Source organism: Balaenoptera acutorostrata, chromosome 1, assembly GCF_949987535.1.
Source record: "Balaenoptera acutorostrata chromosome 1, mBalAcu1.1, whole genome shotgun sequence".
In the NCBI taxonomy this organism is placed as follows: Eukaryota; Metazoa; Chordata; class Mammalia; order Artiodactyla; family Balaenopteridae; genus Balaenoptera; species Balaenoptera acutorostrata.
Genome location: NC_080064.1, coordinates 53,532,920 through 53,553,835, shown reverse-complemented (window position 1 = coordinate 53,553,835; position 20,916 = coordinate 53,532,920). Strand labels below are relative to the sequence as shown.

The window sequence follows — 20,916 nt, the reverse complement described above, 5'->3', positions numbered from 1 at the left end:
TTTCCATAGAAAGAGATTTTATAGTTTTCATTTCTAGATATTCAGTGGATTGTTTTAACAAGCATTTTAGGGCAAAACTTTGATAAAGAATTGTATAATAGACATTATTATAAAGGACTATGTATATATGGCTTAATTTTACTGCTTGAAGGCACATTTTACTTAATTTGGATTGCTCTGGAATTAAATCCAATTTTTGTCATACTCATAAAAGCCCCCACACCCACTCATAAGGGACATTTTAACCACATAAAAGTTTCACATTAAATTTCACATTTAGGTGGAAAACATATTTACTGATGATGCAAAAAGAGTGTTACATCCTTTTTTCCTGCTTTACAGGAAAAAAAATCCCTCCTAACAAGAAAGACCTATGAGGACTAAAAGAAGAATTTAAAATGTTATATATAAAATGGGCATTTTTTGTCCCTGTGGAAGAAACTGTGGTTCAGATCTGCAGCCTTACAGGATTAATGCTACTTTTAAACGTCATTTAATGAAGTTCCCCTCTATGGCTGTCACTGCTCAGAAATCATACAGACATGTCTTCTATACAGTAGACCACTTTCTCAGCAGGAAAGCCAAACCAATGAGAGGTGATAATACAGTGGGGGTAGTAAAATGTGCAAACCAAAACTACATTCAACTCTACGCTGAAAAACACATGTAGATGTATTAAGTTACTGATTTGTGATGTCTACTGCCATTAGACAGTTTAAAAAGAAAGTGTGGGTTACAACTGCTAAAGTATATCTCACTTTTAGCAAAGTTTAAGGGCTCCAAACTGTATTTATATAAATAAATGGAGGAGTGTCTTAGAATATGTTTTTTGTTCTATCCCAAATCCTTTGTGACCACATCTTCAAAAACCTAGCTTCCGGGCTTCCCTGGTGGCACCGTGGTTGAGAATCTGCCTGCCAATGCAGAGGACACGGGTTCGAGCCCTGGTCTGGGAAGATCCCACATGCTGCGGAGCAACTGGGCCTGTGAGACATAATTACTGAGCCTGCGCGTCTGGAGCCTGTGCTCCGCAACAAGAGAGGCCGCGATAGTGAGAGGCCCACGTGCCGCGATGAAGAGTGGCCCCAGCTTGCCGCAACTAGAGAAAGTCCTTGCACAGAAACGAAGACCCAACACAGCTATAAATAAATAAATAAATAAATAAAAAATACTTAAAAAAAAAAACCTAGCTTCCCTATTATATTTCAATTAGAATGTGATTTGCACTTTGATGCAAAAAGTGGTTTGAAAAAAAAAGGCAGTAGGTTTTGGAAGAAGGACCCAGAACTAGGAGTGAGAGGAGGTAAATTTTCTGACAGCTCTGCAGTAGCCAATTCTGCAAGTGGTTCTGCATGAACCCCTTTGTTCATGATACTTATCATCATCAGTAAAGCACAGAGCTGAACTATGTGACTTCTAAAGTCATTCTAGCTCCGAAACTTTAGACCTTGATGAACCCATACCGTGTGCAGAGCAAAGCAGAGAAAGCCTCTGTTTTACACATGCTTAGGCTCCGCCTAGGAATAAGACCTCTTTCTATTTTTTTTTTTTTAATTTATTTTACTTATTTATCTTTGGCTGCATTAGGTCTTCGTTCCTGCGTGGGCTTTCTCTAGTTGTGGTGAGCGGGGGCTACTCTTCATTGCAGTGTGTGGGGTTCTCATTTCAGTGGCTTCTCTCATTGTGGAGCACGAGCTCTAGGCACGCGGGCTTCAGTAGTTGTGGCACACGGCTTCAGTAGTTGTGGCTCGCAGGCTCTAGAGCGCAGGCTCAGGAGTTGTGGCGCATGGGCTTAGTTGCTCCGCAGCATGTGGGATCTTCCCCGACCAGGGCTCGAACCCATGTCCCCTGCATTGTCAGGCGGGTTCCTAACCATCGTGTCACCAGGGAAGCCCAAGACCTCCTTCTAAATGACAGACCAGAAGAATCGCAACTCTCATAGGCTAAGAGAGATCAAAAAGATATGGGGGCTGGGTCGGACTGTATTAGTTATCTTTTGCTGCAAAACGTAGCGGCTTAAAACGAAAGCTAACCATTTGTTTGTTCATAATTCTGTAGGGTGGCGCTTTGGGCTGGGCTCAGCGGGGCAGTTCTTGCGCTCTACGTTGTGTCAGTTGGGCTCTCCTGTGAGGTTGCAGTTAGGTTGGCGGGGGCCTCAGCTGGGATGGCTGGGTCCCTCTCCCTCCAAGTGCTCTCTCCATATGGTGTATGTCATCCTCCAGGAGACCACTCCCGGCTTGTTCTCAAGGTGGCAGTATTTCAACAGGACAAGAGCTAAGCTGTAAGGCCTCTTGAAGCCACACAATGCCACTTTCACTACTATTGGTCAAAGCAAGTCAATGGGTCAGCTCAGATTCGAGGAATCTGAAAAAGCCGCACAAAATTTATGGTCAATTTTAATCTACTAGAGACTTTATCAGGTCAGCCAGAGGAATCTTCCAGCCCGTCAACAATGGAAGGCAGCAACACATGGTGGGAATGGTACTGGCTATGGCCACATAAAACTGTGTTCAGATTTTAGCTCTGCCACTTATCATAGGTTTGTGATATTTCTATTAAGTTAATTAACCTGTCTGAACCAGTGTTTCTGTCTCTGTAAAACAGAGCTCAGAAATCCTACCTGTTAGAGTTTGAGGATGAAATAAGATTATATATGTAATGTCAAACAAAGTGTCAGCCAAAGAGATGTTAAATAACTGCTAACGAGGGCTCCCAATACATATATGTCTAAGGTTTAAGAGGCACACCTGGCACATAAAGGAAGGAATACATATATGTCAGAGTGATCAAAATTCACAACTCTAAGGATGAATGACACCAGTCTTGGTCCATTTTTTTAATTTCTAATTTTCCTGTTAAAATGCTGATCCTACAATATAACTGATTGCTTCTTTTCAAGAAAGATTATGCAACAAGGATATTTTAGGTTATTTTTTCTCAAGTCATGGACTGTTCAGGGCTAAGTCCAATGGACCATCCAAATGCCAACAAGATGTAAACCAGACTACAAGAGTCCTGTTCCCAAATATTTTGATTCTTCTGTTTCAATCAAGTTGAAACATATTGTTTGTGGATTCCGTATTTGCAAATTCCCCTGCTTCCCCAAATCAATGCTCTTGGTGCATTCATGGTAATTTGAGGACATGAGCAGAGTGGTGAAAAATTTGAGTTGCTTGATTCACTTGTTCCTAGCTGAGGTAGAACAAGGTAACATTATGCTTTCTTGTTTCAGCTCTCATACTGGAAACAAGCTTCCCTTAAAGGGTCTTCTTAGTGCCACATGTTTCACATTTTTGTGCTATCATGTGCCTTACCGAGAAATTACATGTTGTTAGACAACCTTCATTCGATTATGAGTTATAGAGCTGTTGGCCATTCAATGTTAATGAATTAACAATATGTACTGAATAAAGTATCTTTAATCAGAAACACACATAAAACAAGGTTATATATTTCTCATCGGTTAAAAATGTTGTGACCAGAGGTTTGGAGGAGGAATCTAACCCCATCTTTCCTCTAGAAGCAATGGTTTAGTATTCACTAATTCAGTGTTTGCTGCAACTTTATAGAACATAATTACCATGAATAAGAAGAACTGACTGTACTTCCTCCTGTTGCTTTTCCCTGGTGTTACTTCACTACAACAAAACTGGGAAACCTAATGTGAAAGCTGAAAAGGTAGAAATGCAGACATATGCTATCTGTAATAGAGATGGCAGGACTCATGTGGACAAAGGCAGCTCTCGGCTATCCTTGGTACACTGAGGCAGTGGGTGGATTAACCCAGGGTGGGAAGAATTAATGCATGTTTCTTATGCTGTGGCATGTGTTATTATGCTTATACTCAATGTGTTTTGTGGATCTATATTTTTTGAACCAATTACAAAGGTAAAATGCAAAGATGATCCAAGACAAGTTGCAAAGTAGCTAATCTTCCCTACTTTCAGACCAAGAACTTTTTTTTCCCTTCTTTGATGCAAAAAGTATTTGGCATACCCTCATCGATTCATAAGAGGCAAAAGGTTAAGAGGTTACTTTCAATATTTCATAAGAACATGCAGGACCCAAGGCAGAATGTAGTCAATAATTATCTTATTTCCTTTGTTCTAAGATGATTTTTTTTCTCATTTAACAATTTTATAATTTGGAGTACATTTAATGTACTGCTTTCCCACCATGAATACAATAACATTATTACTTAAGAAGAAGTATAGTATTTATCAAATTGATGTAGTTTTGCTTGCCAACTTCATAGATTGAATATATAATTGTTTCTATTCAGAAAACCTGAAGGGGCTATAGTTATAGAAGGGAACTCAGCAAGAGTCAAAAGAACTTATCTATCATACTTGGAATCACAGTTTTTAAAATCTGGATTCTCTATTCTGCTCCCTTTTAAACAGAGTTCACAACACAGATTTTCTAAGAATCTCAGAACACAGTCAAGACTTCAATTAATCCCCATAAAACTCTGCTACAAAAGAAACAAAGAGTCTATATATATCCTAATCTCAATTTATTCATCTATTCTAATATGCCCGGGGTAGGGTATGAAGACTTGCACCTACCAAACCCTTCAAAGAGAAGGAAAATGGATCACAGTGTTCAGTACCTATAATTTTGGAATACTGAAATATTCTCACGTAATAAACTATAGATAACATAAATAAGCATTAAATCAGCAAGAGACATAGAGGCTCTTTTGACATAAAAGTAAAAGTAAGGATTAGGGACTTCCCTGGTGGCACAGTGGTTAGGAATCCGCCTGCCAATGCAGGGGACATGGGTTCGAGCCCTGGTCTGAGAAGATCCCACATGCCGCGGAGCAACTAAGCCCATGCGCCACAACTACTGAGCCTGTGCTCTAGAGCCCGTGAGCCACAACTACTGAAGCCCACATGCCTAGGGCCTGTGCTCCTCAACAAAGACAAGCCACCCCAATGAGAAGCCCATGCACCCCAACGAAGAGTAGCCCCTGCTCGCTGCAACTAGGGAAAGCCCATGCGCAGCAACGAAGACCCAACGCAGCCAAAGATAAATAAATTAATTTTTTTTAAAAAGTAAGGATTAAATGATCAGTTACACAGGAAGCAATAATACCAATCTGTGTGTGTGTGTGTGTGTGTGTGTGTGTGTCAAAGCAATGGACTAGGTAAGCTATCCTAAAACTCAAACTCAGGGATTGCAAATTCTTGCACACTATTTATAGGTAACTAAAATGTGGAATGAAAATCCCAGCAATAAAACAGCTAATATAAGAATTGCTCTGAGGGCTTCCCTGGTGGCGCAGTGGTTAAGAATCTTCCTGCCAATGCAGGGGACACGGGTTTGAGCCCTGGTCCAGGAAGATCCCACATGCCGCGGAGCAGCTAAGCCCGTGCGCCACAACTACTGATCCTGTGCTCTAGAGCCCATGGGTCACAACTACTGAGCCCACGTGCCACAATTACTGAAGCCCACATGCCTAGAGCCCGTGTTCCACAACAAGAGAAGCCACCGCAATGAGAAGCCCGCGCACCACAACGAAGAGTAGCTCCCGCTCGCCGCAACTAGAGAAAGCCCGTGTGCAGCCACGAGGCCAAAAAAAAAAAAAAAAAAATTGCTCTGAATATATAAAAATGTTTCACATTTTAAGACTTTGAAAAGCTTTCTCTTCAAGCTCAGAAAAGAAACTGTTTTATATTTACTTAAAATGGAGTTCCTTTGCCAAGTCTGATTTAGCAAAAAGTTGATACTTATCAATATGAATATAATTTTTCATACTGAAATATAGGTTTAAGGAAATGGGATAATATTTGCATTATAGTTTATAAGTCCCTATAGTTCCATCTGGTACTTATTTATCTAAATTTTACTCAGCTTGCATAATATTTTTGCTTACAGTCATATCCTTTAAGATCAGAAATGCCCAAATCTGGAAATTCAGAGGTACTATTCGTTAACATTCTTTCAGTGTGATTCATAGACTTTTTGCAAACTCTGCTTTGATTTAAAATAAAACTAAGGTAATAAGATGTTTTGTATAAAAATATATGACTTAAGCAATAACAATAAAAGGAACTTGGCTTTGGGGGTTTACACGCCAAAGCAAACCACGCTCCTCATGAAACAGACTGTGCAAAGTTCATTTGAAGGAGAACAGCAAGATAAAACACTTAATCAAGTGTAAAATAGTTTTCTACTCTGCTTACTTTAAAAAATATCTAGTGCTTTAAGTTGCCACAGTCGTACAGTTAAATGGTCAGAAGCTGTAACAGCTAAACAATGGTATGCAGCATGGTGAAGTGTTAAATCAGGTCACTTCAGAACCTGACACATGGTTATAGCTAAAGGACAGATATTCTTCATGTCAATTTCTAGATGGAAGAACTTCGCCACATAATGTCCAAATGGGAGAGTCCTTCTATCTTGATGCTTCTTGCTAATGGACCTGCCCTAGAGAACTTCTGTTTAATAAGAATGAATTAAACTGGTAATAAATCAGGTGGTGAAAAAATTACAGGTGTGCAACTTGGAGAGAAATTACAAGATTCTGAATGTGACATTCCCAGGCCTTTTTAATACTATGAATATCTAAATTTTACAATCTATCCAGGGAATCCACTGACCTCATTTACAACAGGATGGTACCAAGAATATAAAGATAAAACTATTGCCCTAGTCTGAAGAATACCAGTATAGCAACTAGGACTTATATTTATGAACTTTCCTTTCCAAAAGTGATAACAATTAATAGCTTCCCTAAAACAAAACAACAGAACAATAATTATGCCTTATTCTCTAGTTTAAAAAACTCAGGACTTTGAAGTTTTAAGAAATTTGTGAGACAGGAATGCAAAGGGGGTGGGAGGAGAATGAATTTTCTTATACTATCATTTTGAAAAAGAGATTTATAAATGTAAATGTTGCTCCTTTATTAAAAAACAAAGTCTAATAATAATAATATCCTTGCAGAGTGGCTGCCTGCCTTTGTCAAAATATTTCCTGAGATGGGGCACTCACTATCCCCAGGCAGTTTATGCCATCTTTGGTCAGCTGATGTTTAGGAAGTTCTTCCTTAAAATAATGTGAAACCTGTTTTTCATTGGGCACCTTGGGAGCACCTGAATTGTTCTCATCCTTCATCCACAAGAAGATAACCTTACATGCTTGCAGAAAGTCATTGCTGTTCTTCCTGGTCTTCCCTTTTCCGGTCTGTTCAATTCTTCCTGAGATAACGTGGTTCTGACAATGTTCTTGTCAACCACATAATTATGCCCAGAAATGAACAGAACACTCTAGCTATAGCTAAAACCGGTCAGAGAAGCACTGCAGACAGATCTAACAGCATCTGCAAAAGCTTTGCATCAGGTGGGAACAAGACTCATTAAAGGAACTGAAAAAGGTTGGCATGGCTGGAATTCAGAGTGAGTACAATGAGGCTGGTTAGAGTCATATTTTTAAGTGTGCAAGGCTCTATATGGGGTACCAAAGATACAAAATAAACAGGTCTGTTCTCAAGGAGCTTAGGGTCTGGTGGGTGAGATGGATAACTCCCTTTTCCAGGTGAAGGTTGACGACACAGAGTGGTAGTGCTAGAAAAGGGTCCCAAACAGTGTGGCTTTTGAGTCAGACTGCCTAATTAAACTCCAACTGGACCAACTGCGAGTATTGTGTCCTTGGAGAAGTTACCTCGCTTACCTGTGTCTCGGTTTCCTCACCTATAAAATGGGGATAATGCTACTACTTCTCCTATAGGATTGCTGTGAAGGTTAAATGAGATGATGTTTATTAATTATGTATTAAGAACAGAACCTGAATCACTTTTTAAGTTTGATGCTGAAAAAAAAATGGCTAATTATCTAGAAACAGAGTCATGTTTCTCAATGTACAGGAAACATACTAAACACACACAGATGAAGGGAGCAAAGGATCTACTTTAAGACGAATGTTTAACAATAATTAATAATAACTGAACTCAGTGTAGACAGGCACTGGGAAAAGTCCTTAATATTCTTTACCTTAATTAATCTCCATGCCAACCTTAAGAGGTAGATTTGGTCATCACTACTGTTTTACAAAGGAAGAAGCAGATTTAACTCAGAATGGTTAAGTCTCTTGTCCAAGGTCCCATCACAGTTAAAGATCTGGGATTCTGATACTGCAGAATCAGCATTATTACTCTGCTATGCTGCCTGTTAGGTTTAATAGAAACACTGTCTATAGTCTGGGACCTTTGCAATGGTACTCAGAGAAAGGAAAATGCAGAGTGAGGGTTCTGGAGCAACTTTCCTCATTCTTTCTTCACTTCATTTGCTCAATCCCAAGAACAGTTCAAGTCTGCCAATATGCTTAAATAAAATATTTAAGTTTTTCTTTCTCTTCTCTAGAATTCCCAAGGCTGATAATAAAATAACCCCAATAAATGACACTGGAGAGCTATACTTTAATTCTTCTGAGGACACTGCAAATAAAACTTCTAGTCAGTAAGCAAACATTTCTAAGAAGGGGGCATTGAGGGATTCCAGGACAGGTGTAAGAAATATGATGCAAGCATCATAAGAGGTAAGAGTCCATGGTCTTCCATTTGGCAGAATATGCCAAGTCTTCTGAGCCATAGGATTTCATGCAAATTACCACTCCAAGACCAAAAAGGGGGCGGGAGGGAGACGGGATGAAAAGATAGCTAGATAGATGGATGGAAGGAAATTTTAAAAATATTCATTAATATACGATCTCTTTTATGTAATGTGCCTTATCTGGTTTCCTGGCTACGTGCCTCCCTCAAATTCAACTGTTGAAATCCTAGTGCCCCTCCTCAAAGGAGGCAGGGTCTTTGAGAGGTGATAAGGTCATGAGGGCAAAGCCCTCATGAATGGGATGAGTTCCCTTATAAAAGAGGCCCCGCAGAGCTCCCTTGCTCCTTTCACCACGGAAGGATACAAGAAACCTGCCGCCCAGAAGAGGGCCTTCATCCGACCACGCTGGCACCCTGATCTTGGACTTCCAGCCTCCAGAACTGTGAGAAATAAATTTCTGTTGTTTGTAAGCCACTCACTCTGTGGTATTTTGTTACAGCAGCCTGAACAGACTAAGACACCTGCTTACAAGAAACCCATAAAAACTAGCCTGTATTAATTAAATCTAGAAAGTTCATACTACAGATTTACTTTATTCCACTTTCCAGAGAAATTCCCTATTTTAACAGTCCCTGCTAGGATTTTTCATTGGTTGATCCCCTATATAGACCACAAACATTAAAGGCAGTAGAATCAACTTAAATGAGTGTGTGAGCTCTTTAAGGGCAGGGTTATTTCATTCAATTTTGTATCCTCAGCACTAAGCAAAGGGCAGCCTTTGAGCAGATGCATGCTTCCTACCAGAGGAGCCACACTCACCAAAAGCAGACCTGGGGACACATCATATGGTTAAAACAACAGAAGAAAAGGTTGTCATTGAGGATTGGGTCCAGGTGTGCTCCTCAACCTTCCCAAGGGGGTCACCCTCAGCATTACCTTGGTATTTTAAGAGGTCTATTTAGATGACTGGGTGCAAATACAATGAGATGCTAAGTGAGATCTCCCTCTGTGATCTCAGAAACCATCTGTCTTGGATCCAGAGAAACTATTTATAGCAGATAGAACTGATGTGGTGTCAAGACCAAGTCCCAGAGGCTTAATTCCTCTAAAGATGGCAAAAAAATATCTGTTGGACACACAACAAAGAGGGCACAGAAACCCTAAATGGGTGCGGGGAGGGGGGGGTGGGGTTTGGGGCAAATGCTTAAGAAGGGTCACCAGCCCTTAGAATGTGCTCTTTCCCAGCACCAGAGCTGAAATAAGGATGCATATCAGGATGCAAATAAGCAAATGCAAAGGTGCTTCTGTCAGTGGATCTCAACATTTTCCACGATTTCCTTTAATATGCTCTCGTCTTTGTTTGCTAACTTCCTGCTGGCTGGATGCACTCCCAGGACCTCATCGGATAAAGTAACCTGGAGTGTCAATTAGGCTATGTGTCCCATATCAGAATTTGGAGCCGGGTGGCGGGGGAAAGGAAAAAAGAAAGACCCCCATTGTGGTAAACAATGGTTTTATTTGTTAAAGCACCTTCCACCCACCTTCTGTTCAGCCTCACCAAAATATCATGCCTATATATTACTTGTGAGTCTAACTTACAGCTTTTGATGAGGTACCTGAGGTTAGGAAATAAAAGCTGTGTCTCATTTCTCATTTTTAAGTGGTGCTTATCCTTCCAAGGACAATGGGATTTGCAGTCTCAAAAGGCAGAACAATATATTATGAACCTCAAGACGCTCTTAAAGAATTTTTTTTGGCTGCCTCATGGTAGCAAGAGAAGCAGAGCACAGTATTTCTCAAACAGCCTCTCATCCAGGATGCAGAAGGTGATGTCAAGCAGTGGAAGCCCTCAAGCTGGTGGCCAGCAGCACAAATGTACACAGTATTAAAGACCCAAGAGCAGACAGGCACATCTAACCAACCCACGCAAAGCAATAATCAAATCGATAACAACGAAAGGAAAAAAAAAAAAAAATCAGCCAACAAACTCATTCAGCTAGGCCAGACATGCTGATTAAAGTCTTCCAATTCCCTCTGGGAAATCTAGTGCTGTCTTATTTTAACCAGTTATTAAGAGACTTATATTTACAACAAATAAATCAGAGGCTGACTTTTTCTTTATGAAAGAATTCACTGAAGAATTTCCTTAAAGCGTAATTTCTCTGGTTCATTTCAAATAGAACTTTATACAAATTCAATTTATTTACTATTCAAGAACATCTCTTTGGGAAAACGAGGCAACAGGCTATGGGAGGCAGACATCTCTAATGTTCAAGGTCAACCAGCAGTCTCTGAAAACTACCCCGATGGCCTTCGTAGAACAATGATATATATGTATATACATAAAATTTTCTACTGTTTACAAAGTCTCTGATCCTCACCACAACCAAGTGAGTTGGGATTATTGGGCTTACTTAGTATGCGTGGAAACTGAGGCTTGGAGAAGGCACATGTCATGTGCAGTTGCTTACCATGTACTAGTCACCAGGCTAAGGTCATCTCTTTGTTCCTCTTGGTAACTCTACAAGGTATTACAGTCCCCTTTAATAGACCAGGAAATAGACTGAGAGGTTAAGGAACCAGCCCCAGCTGGGAATGGTAGAGAGGAAGTATGGCTGAGAGCTAAAGGAGAGGGATGGTCAGCCATCAGCTCCCAGATCAGCTGAGGAGAGATCATGGAGGCTGGAGAAGCAAGGAAAGATGTGGGGCGGGGGCTGGAGGAGGTACAGAATCTTGATGGGCGGGTAGGTGGCGCAGGAAGAGAGCAGTTTGAGGGGAGGTGAGAGAGTCTAAGAGGCTGGAATGCATGTGGGTCTGGGTAACACTGGTCTGGTCCTCTACTGGTGGCGTGTTACCTCCTGGTACAGTAGGAGCTTGCTGGATGGCTGAAGTGATTCTATGAACTGTTCAAAGGCCAGATCACATATAATTAGAAGGCATTATTAAAAACACAATTTGAAAATATAACCTAGACCAACTCACTTGAAGGGAAGCTTCTAAGGAAGAGTTTGCTCCTTTCCTCAATGACAAAAGCTGAACAGAGAGGATTCCAAGCCAGACAACAAAAAAAGTAGAAAAGTTCTGGGGCCTTAACGAGACAAAAATCCCATGAAAGGGCTGGGAGCTAAAACTGGCCGCTGAGCTGGCTAACTCCAGGTGTTCCCAATTCCACCCAAGCTGATGAAAACTTCACAGTGCACACGGGAAGCTACACACAGCAGTTCCTGCCTGCACAGGCCAAGCGAGAGTAATTCAGGAAATAAATTATCCTGAACCCTGGAGAAAAGTTTTAACAATACTCTAATTGAGCTGAAGGAAATAAAATCCTTTAATAAATAAACACCAGCCTCTGAGCACATTCAGGTTCAGGTGGCTCACTAGTAGGGTCAAACTAAACATAGGATTCTCTAGATCAGTCCGGATAGCAGGAGAGGGAAGAAGCATGACCAGGAAACATGTAGAAGGCATTAAGACCCTGGTTTCTGCAGCCTATGCTGTTCTTGAGTTGCCTAGTGCCTTAGGGGACTAATATTCATTACAGAAAAATAGAACAGGATTCCCTGCCCCCTCCAGCAGTACTAACACAGAAACATTATATTCCTGTCAAAAATGGAAAGAATTATTTTACTGATACTATACTTGTTTTAACTGTAAATCTGGCATATACAATTTACTTCTTACCAAATAAAATGAGCAAAAGAAATACCAAAATGTTCATTTAAAAGCATATTCATTAGTAAGAGTGGTTGTCTCTAGGGGGAAGCCCTGGTTGGTATCGGGGGTGGGGTTGAAGGGCAAGGCTAGGGCAAAAGGATAGGAGGGAGATTTACCGTTCACTTTATAACCTCTGTGTCAGTTTAACTTTGAATAATGTGCATGTATTACTTATTCAAGTAATACATGCACATTGATTAATCACATTTTTGTAAATCAAAACCCAGGAAGTTTTACATTTTAATGGCACTGTTGATCAGTGACAATCAAAATACTGAATAATCAAAGATCCATCATCCAAGTAAAAATTAACATTCTAGACCAATTAAAAAAAAATTACGAGTACATGTGAACATGGTCAAAATAAAGCCAAGCCTAAATTTTGGGAGTGGAGTAACTGATGTACACTTTTATGTAGCAGTCCACTAAATAATAATGATGATAATGATCATAATAACAATAGTTCATATACTTACGTACTGTGAAAAAGCCAAGTCTTCCACAGAAGTGACCCAAGGCCATAATAAGGCTCAGCATCTAACTCTGTGCCAGTGGATATAGTTCACTTCTAGAAACTTACCAAGGGTGTGTCTTTTCCTCCCACAATGCTGAGACCAAGCCCTGAACGCCCCTTGGATATTTCTATAATCATTTCCTGGCCAGGAACAATGGGACACGTGGCAGGGTCCACTGACATAGGAGCATGGAAACCACCTGGAGAAGGATTGAACGCAAGAATGACTGGCAAGTAGGAGATGCAGCTCAGCTTGCACACTCCACTGCTCGGGGAGTGCAGCGTTTACATGTGTTTATCATTTCACTCTTTTCCTCCCAAGCACCATGAAGTGAAAAGCTGGGTCACTACTGCCCATTCACCTGGGGATGAAACATGATGTTCCTATGACACTTTTGAGATTAAAACAATAGCTACCACCAACCCACATGATCAACCATTTTAGTTATACTTGAAATTTTTTAAATCTTAAAATATACCATGAAAACTGGTATGGAAAAATTTAAGTTGATTAAATGATTAAGTACATATAGGTATACGTTATAATGAGAACAAAGACTGGTATAAATTCTGAGCTACAGTTATAAAATACTAATTAAGAAATAGTGCTTAAGTACTTTCAATTAGAGCATATCATATGAATTAAAATGTATAAAGGATCTAATCAATAAAGTATGACACAACTGAAAATAACAATCACCTAAAAATGATCCCCAAATATATACATAGTAAAAAAACCAAAAAGTGTTATAAACACAACACTGTAGAATTAATTGCTGGGTCCATAACTGAAAAGGCTTGTGAAAAGAGTTATTGCTGTTTTACTTTTAAAAATCATTGTTTGAGACTGGGTTTTTCTAAAAACTGGGGGAAAAAAAATATTAACACATATACATCTTCAGTCAAACCTAGCCCATTGAAAAATCCAAACATTCAAAATGTTAGTTTCAAGAGACTCTTATACAAATAATAGTTTCTAGAGAACGCCATCTTTTTTGATAACTAGTCTTGATCATCATGAGTACTGATTCTTACACCGTGATAGAATTTGGTAAAAGTCTGATAATAAAGGGCCCCATCTGCTGGTCAGCTGCAGCTAATGCACAGGGGCCAAGCTGAGATCCACAGACCTCTGTACAAGTTGAGGCCAGTACACTATGGCCTGAGGACCAAGAATGAAGGTTGAAAAACAAAAATCCAAGGAAAAATAACATTTCAACACATGTGAAAATTATATGAAATTTAAATTTTAATGTCCATAAATAAAGTTTTACTGGAACACAGCCCTGCTAATTCATTTACATCTAGTCTACGGCTGCTAACAGCAGAGTTGAGTAGCTGCAACAGAGAGACCACGTGGCCCGCAAGCCTTATATTTACTCCTTGACTCCTTACAGAAGAAGTTCGCTGACACTTGGTAGAAAACAAAAGAACACAGGCCCTAGGTAAGCCTGTGAGGGCTCTGCTCTGATTCAGTGATAATCATTGTCTTCGGGACCGAAGGGCACAAGTTTCGGGGTGGTACAGAAGTGGATGTGAGTTCCCAAGAAGGAAATTAATAGTGGGTGCAGCTGAGGCTCATTCGTCATCAGAAAAATGCACGTAATCATTATCCAGGAGGCTGTCTGAGGAATTAAAGGAACAACGTGCCTGAGGTGCTCAGCCCAGACACTGGCACTGGGTGGTTTTCACACAGGTGCCGCTCCTGACAGCATGGAATTTATTAATCGAATGGCCTCTCGTGTAACAATGACACAACCTCGGCAACAATTTAAAAAGGTCGTATCAGAAGGCTAGTAAATCGTAAACCTAATTTGACTCTAGATCTTTTGGCAACATACGTATTTCATGCTACGTTGTTCACTGATTTCCAATAAAAACAATGTATGACAGTGTCATAGTTTCATGGATGCTTTAAATAGTTTATACTCCTTATGTAAATCACTAGCTTAGTCTCTTGAGTGAGGAGAGAAAACATAGTAAGAGATACTGGAGGAGGTATTTCTTTCCCTCCTCTGCTTCTGCCTCACCCTATAGCCAGTCCTGAGTCAGTCTTGGTATTTATTTCTCTCATAGAATCCAGCCCAAAGCCTGACTCCTACCAAGCCCCCAATCAATGTTTGGTAAGTGGATGGCTGAATGAATACAATTTCCACAGATTAAATTGTGGGATGATTAATTTCTGCTATAGAGGTAAAGATATGGGATATATATGATCAAAACTCAATTGGTCTACATTGGAGTCATCAAACTTTTTTGGTAACAGGCCACATGGTAAATATCTGGAGCTTTACAGGCCATACAGGCTCTGGTGCCACTACTCAACTCTACCCTTATGGTGTGAAAGCAGCCATAGACAATACCTAAACAAATGAATGTTCCAATAAAATTTTATATAGGGACACTGAAATCTGAATTTCATATAATTTTCATGAAACATTCTTTTGATTTTTTTCAACCTTTTAAAAATGTGAAAACCATTTTTAGCTTGCAGACCATATAAAAACAGATGGTGGGCCAACTGTGGCCCAGGGGTCATAGTTTGCTGACCACATCCATCAAGTCTTTTAGCAAAAAATTTAGTGCTTTAGAATAATACCTGCCTCATAAATTTTTTATGAGTTAATATTCATGAAAAAATATGTAAAACGCAAATACCATAAAGGCGTCAGGTCTGCTAAATTCATGCTGGGTTACGCTTTACCATTGGTGAGCATGTGTTTTAAATAGTCCTTTTAAAACTGACTTACAATGCATAAAAGCAAAATGGAAATACTCATTATTCATTGTGAAGGTCTATTTTCAACCATTAGTCAGCATAATTCAATCCAGGAATTCAAAGAGAGAAAGTGATTATCAATTTCTTTAAGCACTGAAAATCAAGTCTTTAAATAGCTTACATACGGCTACAATTTGGTTCAATGTGATTTTTCAGAGACACTACTCATGAACTAAACACAATATTTTGGAGAGATTAGAGAATAATCTGGAAGCCTCAGATTCAAGTAGCATTTACTGAGGGCCTTTTTTGTTCTACTACTTTTATATTCAATAAGTAATAGGCAATCCCACTAGTGGAGATGAGAAAAATGATTTTGGAAGTAAAGTGACCTGCCCAAGTCCCAAAGCTCAGGAAGCAGAGCAGGGATGCCAGCCAGGCTTCCTGACTCTTGGTCCAGTGCTCTCTTCAGGACATCACAATCCTTTCCTTTTCTAAGGTTTGATGAGTGGATTCAATTCTGCTCAGAGAAAGACTCATACCATAGCCTGTGAAGTCTGCATCTGTTGAATGGTATGAAGTTGGTGCTAAAGGAATCTCTTGTGAACTGAAGGAGACTTTCGTTGAATATTTTTGCTGTTTCATTCGGCTGTCGGCCTACAAAAGAAAGGAAAATTAGATGAATGTCAGAGAGGAGAAAGGTAACAAGAGGAGAAGACTTTAAAATTGGTGTATTGTCACCAAAACAATGGTGCACTCCAATAACGCCTCTTGAAAGTTCGGAGTTGGAGAGGTGGCATGGGGAAGTTAGGATGATTTCTGTCCCATTCCCCATGCTTCCCTATTTAACTTTATATCTAAAATGCTTTGGTGAAGGATGGATCAAGGAAGGGAAGAAGGATAGAAGCTATCTTTGTGGTTTGTGCATAAAGCTGGGGCCAGGAAGCATTTTTACATGATGAAATCAGTGTGAAGTCTGTATATCTGTGCTGTGCTTAGTGAAAAACAATCTGTGCTGCAGATGTTCTGAGCACATGACACTGCCCAACTTTTCTGGACATATTAACATAGTCAAAGATGCATGAGGTAGGTTAATTGAGCATTAGGGTTAGGAAGAGACAACAAACCCAGGTACATCATTACACTTCAATTCACATAAAAGAATGCTTATTCACCTTTGATTCCCAGTGCCTGGAACATAGTAGGGCCTCAATAAATGTTTGATGAATGAATGAATGAATGCAGAGAGAAAAACTGAAGACATGGAAACTCAGAGTAGGAAATAAATCTGTAATTCAATGAAGGTACAGAGACATTTGCTGTGCAAGCTTTGGAAAATTAACTTGTAATTCTGAATTTTTGTTGATAATATCTCTAATGAATATTAGTATTAGAAAACTAAGAAAAACCAAAAGGACTCCATGCTTGCTTAACAGGCAGTTAAGAAATATAGGTAGTGACGTGGCCTGCCTTCTGGATCTGTAGTTAGCCAGGAAACCCATCCCCAGCTGGAAGATTCTGGTGGAGGCAATGAAGCACCAGACTGTCCCTGGAGTCCAGAAATAGGATCAAGGTAACTGCTCCAGAACAATAACACCCCAAGATTCCATCAGTGGAAGTCTACGCCTCAATACAAGGCATTGTGCAGTATGTAACGAGAAAAGCAATACCACTCATGGTATATCTGTATTGTGCTTTCCAGTTTTCAAAAACACTTCTATACCCATGAATTCATTTAATCATGAGAGTAACCTTGAGAATTAGACAATATTACTCTGTTTTACAGATAAAGAAACCAAGACACAAATGTCAAGTGACATCTGAAATCATACAGCTAATTAGAGGAAGAAGTAGGACTAAAAGTCGGCATTTGAAGAATGTTGCAAGTTTAAAGTGTTTTATCAAACAGTTGCTAGGTTATGATTCTACTGATGTTCATTTTTTTTTTCTCTGCAGTTTTTCTATCACCATCATTTAATAATGACTGTACACTTATTTAAAAAGACTTTTTTGAATATATATTCTCAGTGATTTTAAAAAGAAGAAAGTGAAAAAATGACAAACTAGGGGTTACTACGAGAAAACTGAACAATGGAACCACCTAAATATCCAGTTACTCTAAAGACCACACTTCCCAGCCTCCTTGAAGCCAGACATGACCACAGACTAGTCTATGATCAATGGAATGTAAACAAACATGAACTGTACAATTTTCAGGTCATTTTCTTAAGGAGAACAATCCTGCCTTCCCCTTCTTTAGATGAAATGTGGATGCAATGGTAATAACTGGAGCAGCAGTCTTAGACCAAAAAAACGGATGCTATAGTTTGAGGATGGCAGAGTAATCAAATAATGGTACAGTAATCAGAGAAGAGGTGCTTGGGTCCGTGACACCGTGGAGACACCATGTCATCCCCAAACTGATCACAGCCACACCGTTATGTAAAAGAGAAACTTCTTGCAGCAACTGAACATAATCTTAACTCACACAGTACTTATGTCACCTTTCCTTTGTATAATCTCGAGAAAGAAAATTGATAATAAAACTAAATGCCAGCTACAGAGTTCTTTTATGAAAAATGGTGTGAACTTTAAAACAGAAAAGCACAGGAGACAGTCATCACTACATCATGACTTTTATTAACAGCAGGGAATGTTTGTTGCTCATCTTTATTTCCCAGTTCATGCAGCATCCATTTCATTGTGCATACTAGGTAGGTTTCTAATAGATATGGGTTGAAAAAATAAGGACGTAGTCCATAGAAACTAAGTGAAACAAACATATGTTCAGAGGCAGACCACTTGTTGGTAGACGTGGTGATGGGTGAACACAGCTACCACGACTCATCCACTGACATAAAACCAAACTACCAAGTATGAAAGATTAGAAAACTTGGATTTGTAGACTGTAACCTTTAAAAATTATATAAAAAAAATTTTTTACATTGGGTCATTTGTAGAGACGTGGATGGATCTAGAGACTGTCATACGGAGTGAAGTAAGTCAGAAAGAGAAAAACAAATATCGTATATTAACGCATATATGTGGAACCTAGAAAAATGGTACAGATGAACCGGTTTGCAGGGCAGGAATTGAGACACAGATGTAGAGCACAAACGTAGGGACACCAAGGGGGGAAAGCAGCAGGGGGTGGGGGTGGGGGTGTGATGAATTGGGTGATTGGGATTGACGTGTATACACTGATGTGTATAAAATGGATAACTAATAAGAACCTGCTGTATAAAAATAAATAAATAAATAAATAATAAAATAGATAACTAATAAGAACCTGCTGTATAAAAAAGTAAATAAAATAAAATTCAAAAATTCAAAAAAAATTTTTTTAAAAAAAGAAGACAGGGGCTTCCCTGGTGGCGCAGTGGTTGAGGGTCTGCCTGCCGGTGCAGGGGACACGGGTTCGAGCCCTGGTCTGGGAGGATCCCACATGCCACGGAGCAACTGGGCCCGTGGGCCACAACTGCTAAGCCTGTGTGTCTGGAGCCTGTGCTCCGCAACGGGAGAGGCCACGATGGTGAGAGGCCCACGCACCGCGATGAAGAGTGGCCCCTGCTTGCTGCAGCTAGAGAAAGCCCTGGCACAGAAACGAAGACCCAACACAGCCAAAAAAAAAGAGAAATCAATCAATAAATTTAAAAAAATTAAAAAGGGGTGTATTTATTAAAAAAAAAAAAAAGAAGAAGACAGATTGGATTTGCTGTTGAATGTTACTGTATTCGAACATCAGAGTTGGAGTGGACTTTATAAGTCATCCAGCCTAACTAAACCAGGGGTTCTCAACTCTGTCTTCATAACAGAAACTGCTAAGGAGCCTTTAAAATTTATGAATGCTGGAACCCCCATTCTAGACCAAAGAAATTGGCACTAGGGGCGTGGAGCTCAGTCAAGTGTTTTTTTTTGGGGGGGGGTGTTTGTTTTTTAAGTTGAAACTTATTTTTTAGTTAAATCATGGATTCTTAACACAAGATAAATGGGTTTCTAAGAGATTTATAGAGGGAATTCTAGGAACTATAAAACCTCTGCGGTTGTATCAAAGTTATACTTACCAGTGTTTTTCTGGGGAAAGAGTCTACACTTCATCAGATCTTCATGATAAGAAAAAAAAAATCACTACTCAAAAGAAGACAGACTGAGTTTTCTATCACTAATTAGCTGTGTGATCACAGGCAAGCCACTCAACCTCCTAAATGTCCTCATCTGTAAATTGGTGGTGATACCTCTATATCTTGCAAGGTTGTTGTAGAGACTGAAGATAAAAGTACATAAATAAACCTATCACTATTCCAGGAATAACTTAGAAGTTCAATTAATAATAGCTACTAATGTTTTAATGTCCTTTGATAACATATTAATAAATGATCAGCCAGCTTCTGACTGAAAACCTTCAGGGATGAAAAATTCCATTTTCACAAGGAATCTCATTCCTTTTGTCACAGCTCAAACGGTTGGGAAGTTGTTTATGCTGAGCTGACACAGCTTCACTGCAGATGTTGCCCAATGATCTCTGGGTCATTTCTCTTCTGCAGCTATAGAAAAGGGTAATAATCACTTTCTGAAAGGAGAATGACTTAGATATTTAAGTGCTCACTTTTCAGCAGGGAAAAGAAAGGCCAGAGGATGTGTAGATTCACGCCAGTTCTAAAATTCTATGGTTATAAAATTTTAGAGATGTTTGATATATGTCTTGAGATAAGTGGCAGTATGTAAAGTACTAGCACATTAATACTATCTGCAAATATATTACATAAAGTAAAAAAAAAAAAATCGGGTTCTAAATTTTAAAAAATTGCTTATAACTTTCAGTTAAAGTGAATTTTTTTCAGTTGAACCTTATTTTTAAGGTTCTTTCTACACCTACTTGTTTTTATTTAGGTTTTTAGCATATAATTTTGGATACTTTACAAAGGCATTTTCTTTGGCAATGTTTGAAATAACATATATTTCCTGTAAGCTTTAGTAATCTATAGTTCCTTAAACACAAAAATAGTTAATATAGTAATAATGTAAATTTTAGCAACACAAAAAAAGTTCAATAGCAAAAAAAGGACAAAAATTTGACAGATAGAAACTTATAGTTTTTTAAAAAGAAAAACTATATAAATTCCAGGAACACTTGTTATTGCATTTATAATTCTATACAACTACAAACTCTCCTTCTTAAAATTTTTATTCATGACATTATGTAAGACATGGGGCTCTCAGAATTTAGGTGCAAGTGTGTTTTCAGAGATGCCTCATTTTTAAACACCTGCTTAGGGTGTTGGTACAGGAAGACATACAAAGGATATTTCCACACATCCTGCACAGGATCGGTGATACAGTTGTGGGTTGACTTCAGGTTGAAAGACACACCTTAACTTCCCGCCAAGTAATAAAGGATCAGATTTCATTGC

General features: G+C 39.2%; 1 protein-coding gene across 16 annotated transcripts in view; it reads right to left on the bottom strand.

Annotated features, from left to right (window-relative positions):
* PATJ (PATJ crumbs cell polarity complex component) overlaps nt 1-20,916 on the bottom strand; it is a 343,677-nt gene that overhangs the window by 52,936 nt on the left and 269,825 nt on the right. For all 16 annotated transcript variants that reach the window (XM_057543576.1, XM_057543586.1, XM_057543555.1 and 13 more), the window contains 2 exons: nt 16,048-16,162; nt 12,853-12,986 (listed from right to left, as the gene is read on the bottom strand). In XM_057543576.1, coding sequence (XP_057399559.1) covers nt 12,853-12,986; nt 16,048-16,162 — 249 coding nt within the window. The remainder of the gene's footprint in view (nt 1-12,852; nt 12,987-16,047; nt 16,163-20,916) is intronic.